The 3930-nt window shown below is 37.5% G+C and overlaps 1 protein-coding gene across 1 annotated transcript in view; it reads left to right on the top strand.

The window, feature by feature from the left end:
• Nucleotides 1-344: 344 nt before the first annotated feature.
• LOC118745590 (protein cup) overlaps nucleotides 345-3930 on the top strand; it is a gene marked incomplete at its 3' end in the record, with an annotated part of 122122 nt that continues 118536 nt past the window's right edge. Inside the window, 2 exon segments of the mRNA XM_036479094.1 lie at nucleotides 345-858; nucleotides 1169-2234. Coding sequence (XP_036334987.1) covers nucleotides 1427-2234 — 808 coding nt within the window.

The raw sequence follows: 3930 nt of genomic DNA, 5'->3' as shown, positions 1-3930 counted from the left end.
TGCATCAAGAATCTAAATGCTAAAAGCAACCCTGTGATCTTCCAAAATTTCCACGATTCGAACATGGTTTAAAAAAAACATTGCTTTTTCGAGTATACATTTGCTATCTGCGTTTCAGTGATCGCCGATCGAGATTTCTTTTATTTTGCATTACATATTTGGATAAAGAAAAGTTAAGCAAATTCAACATCGATTAGATGCTGATAGAAATCTGGATCAATTTGTGATCAATTCTGTTTAGTTTGTTTCCTAATTAAGTAAGGAAATTTTAATTGACAGCACCAACAAATGAATATATACACAAACAAATGTTCGGTATGGTTAAAACAATTCAAGTTTTTGTATTGAATCTTTGGTTTAAAATTTTTTTTTTCCTTTTCAGTAGGGTAAGTAAGGTAGTAAAGAAGAGACTGGAACCCGGTTGTTTGTCAAAAGCATACGATTTCGAACTCGCGTAAATGTACATTTGCTAAATGCTATAGCATGAACGATCTTCGAAAACATATGTTCGAAAGTGCTCAATGTTGCATTTTAAATGCAGCAAAAACACTGCATTACTTAGCATACGTCTTCAAACGGGAATGCCTTTGTATTATATCATTTTTGACTTGAACCGTGTAAAACCGTCATAATGAATAGTCGTTTTATATAAAGGATTATGAGTATATGGCAACGCTATCTTTTATGCACTTCCAAAATGTATATGTATAGGTGGTCCACCTCGATTTGTTTCGTTTCATACATCGCTTTTACTTTTTATGTTAGTGGTATTTAAGATATGTGGTTTAGTTAGAAAAATAGTATTTTTTTGTTTATACAATCCTGGCATAGGAAGATATTAAATTACAGTTACATATTGTAAGTGATACGTAGCATATAGCAATTTTTTGTTGATTATTATGTGAACTTATATATGGATGTGTAACCTCTATTACTTCATTCGGGATTTCAATATATTTGTTTGAAAGCAAAGTAAGCTTTTTATACATATACTTCTATACTGCTAAATAATGAAATAATGAGAAATATTGAAATAGGCTCGTACGACCTATCAGGTGTGCAGCGTCAAATATAAAGTTCATACATTGATAAGTTTGATTTTCTGCGTTTATGTCTCAATCGATTTTAATTTTTTTCAATAATCAAGGAAATTGTTAATCTCCTTAAGTAATTCTATAGCTTAAATTCTGCGTTAAAAGTGCAACCAAATTCATATCGCCAATTGAACAAAATGTTCAGACTAAGTAGAAATTGGTGTAAGGAATAAGAAACCAGATTTGTGAACGAAGTAATTATCATTTTGCTAATCAATTATGATATAAAAATAGTAAACAACAAAAACAGTTGACAATTAATTTTTTTTCAAATAAACAGTACTTCAGAAAGTAAGATATCATTTGAACGTGCTTAAAATAATAATCTGGAGATGAATGCATCATCAACCACGCCGTTGGATACGGCTGTTAACAAACATGGGTCTTTTAAAGGCTTTAATTACCCGCTAGCTGAATCTAATTATACTGGGAATTCTAGCAGCTTGGCTTCCAAATGTGATAAATTTAAGCGTTACAGTAGGACAAAGCTTTTTGATCTTCGCAATGATTCATATTCTCGTCGCCGTCCTGAAAAAAATCTTCAAGCTGAATTGCAATCCCTTGGTATATGGAAGTTTAATTCCGGTGCGAACGTATATCAAAATGGTGTTAGCCCAAGCAGCGAAGCGGCTATTGTTTCTAGCTTAAGTGGCGGTAGTCACTCGGTACAAGTGTCATCTACTCATTTGCGATCACAGCGCTCTCCTTCAAGACGTGATCAAAATACGGCAGTAAACATAAATTCATCATCTCAGCATAACTTATCTCATCATAGCCTTCATAAGTCTTACATTGATCACCGCAGCATTTCCTCGTCACATCTCATGCCAGCATTTGCAAAGAGACGAATAGCGGCTTCTTCAACCACAACAAGTAATGCAACCGGAATGGTTTCTCAAAATTTACCTGGCAGTGGAAATTCGTCGTATGGCCCCAACTCTCCGGTTGATACCCGGTCACAAACACCTACGGATGTTAAGGATGGCATATTGTGTACCAGTATTTCTGCGGGAAACAATGGCCATATCAGGCAACGTACTAAAGACAAATTATACGAATACCGTCATTCTGCAAGTGCTGGAAGTTCCAATGTTGGAGATGATCCAAACATATTATTTTCTCCGCAACGTAAAGTATTGGGTAAGTTCAACATATTTTAAGTTATTTAGCATTACGACTGCAAATTACTTCCAGCGCCAGTTTTTGGTAGTAGTGCATCTGGCGGAAGATGGCCAAAACTCATTCAAAAAGTCGGAAGGGGTATCAATCGACGCGTTTTAAGGCCAATAATAATAATCCGAAAGCGGAAATGGTATTTGTGAACTTCATGGTCCACAACGAAACTCACGGCATCTCCTTTATTCTACTGTTGTTTATTCTGCAAGGTGTTGGAAATATATTACTTTTAGAAAAGGTTTTAATTAGAGATGCCAATAACAATAAGTTGCCAGCTTGCACAATTTAGATGAAATATTAGGAAAAAAATTAAAATTGTTTGGGAAATACACGAAAACAGAATCATTTGTATAGCCGGACATAAATAAATATGCGAAATGTTCATACGTTCGATGAAAATTGTGCAAAAGAAAATTAACAAACGCAACTTGAGTTGGGTTTTCTTGCATAGGGCAATTTGGTCGGGTTACACATGAAGCGGCTTACCAAATTCTTTAAATTTCCGTCTATAATCTTTCAGCACTTTAAACGCGATGGTACAAAAAGTGAAAATAGATGGCTGAAATTTTGTATCTGCATAAAGAAAAAACACTGTTGCCTACAAAACAACTAAACTATTAAGGGCCCTTAAACTCGCACTGAAAAACTGGTCAGTAGTTTAAACATAGTTTAAATTTAAACTGAGTTTAACTAAACTTCGTTTAAACTGAGATTAAACTAACACTGAAAAACTGGCCCTAAATGTGAAAAATTTTAAGTTTTTTACAATTAAAGAGATTAAATTAAATTTAGATTGCGTTTCTATTTATGTAATTCTGTTTGTAAGTACTTGATTTTTACATAACATTTCTTTTGCTTCTGTAGGCGCCCTTCGGACCCGATTAGGGATCATAACTTTTACTACGTATAATTTTCGTTCCTGTGTTGTCGGAGCAGAGTAGCATAACTTCCTTCCGCGTAGGCGTCCTTCGGCGGGGCTTAGGGATCATAACCCTTACCTCGCAGAATTCTCCTTTCTGCGTTCCCTGAGAAGACTGGCATAACTTCTTTCCGCGTAGGCGGCCTATAGCCGCGCCTAGGTATCATAACCCTTACTACGCGGAATTCTCCTTTCTGTGTTGCCGGAGAAGAGAGCCAAAACTTCTCTCTGCAGAGGCGGCCTTTGGTCGCGCTTAGGGATGTTGTTGTTGTAGCGGCTACAACAACCCCACCACATTCCCACGACCGCCGGTTCTACGTACCGGAATGACTCGGGTTTTACCCGACCAAGGGCTGTTGTTTCGGCGATCTAACCCCGTTTAGGTCGGCGAAGTATCTCAGAAGTTGTTCGTCCATAGGGCTACATTCACTACGTATTCTTCTACTCAGGGCTGACATCGAGTCAAACCCAGGGCCAGAAATCTACACCTGCTGTGTATGCCGGAGACGACTACACCACAACTCCACCTCTGTCAAGTGTAAATTAAATTTAAACTAAGTAATACCTGCGAGGGGTTGAGTCACTTTAGAGGACTACGGACACATCGACAGTGGACCACGTCGTACGTGGCCCCCGGTTGCTCAAACAGAGCAGCCTCCACGGCCAACCTCAGTCCACCCGAGCAGCCTCACACAGTCACCACAACACAACAACATAATAACACCACAGACCATACCACAG

This window comes from Rhagoletis pomonella, unplaced genomic scaffold (genome assembly GCF_013731165.1).
Source record: "Rhagoletis pomonella isolate Grant_MI unplaced genomic scaffold, Rhpom_1.0 Rhpom_scaffold_00009, whole genome shotgun sequence".
NCBI classification, from domain to species: domain Eukaryota; kingdom Metazoa; phylum Arthropoda; class Insecta; order Diptera; family Tephritidae; genus Rhagoletis; species Rhagoletis pomonella.
This window is presented reverse-complemented; position numbering and strand designations above follow the sequence as displayed.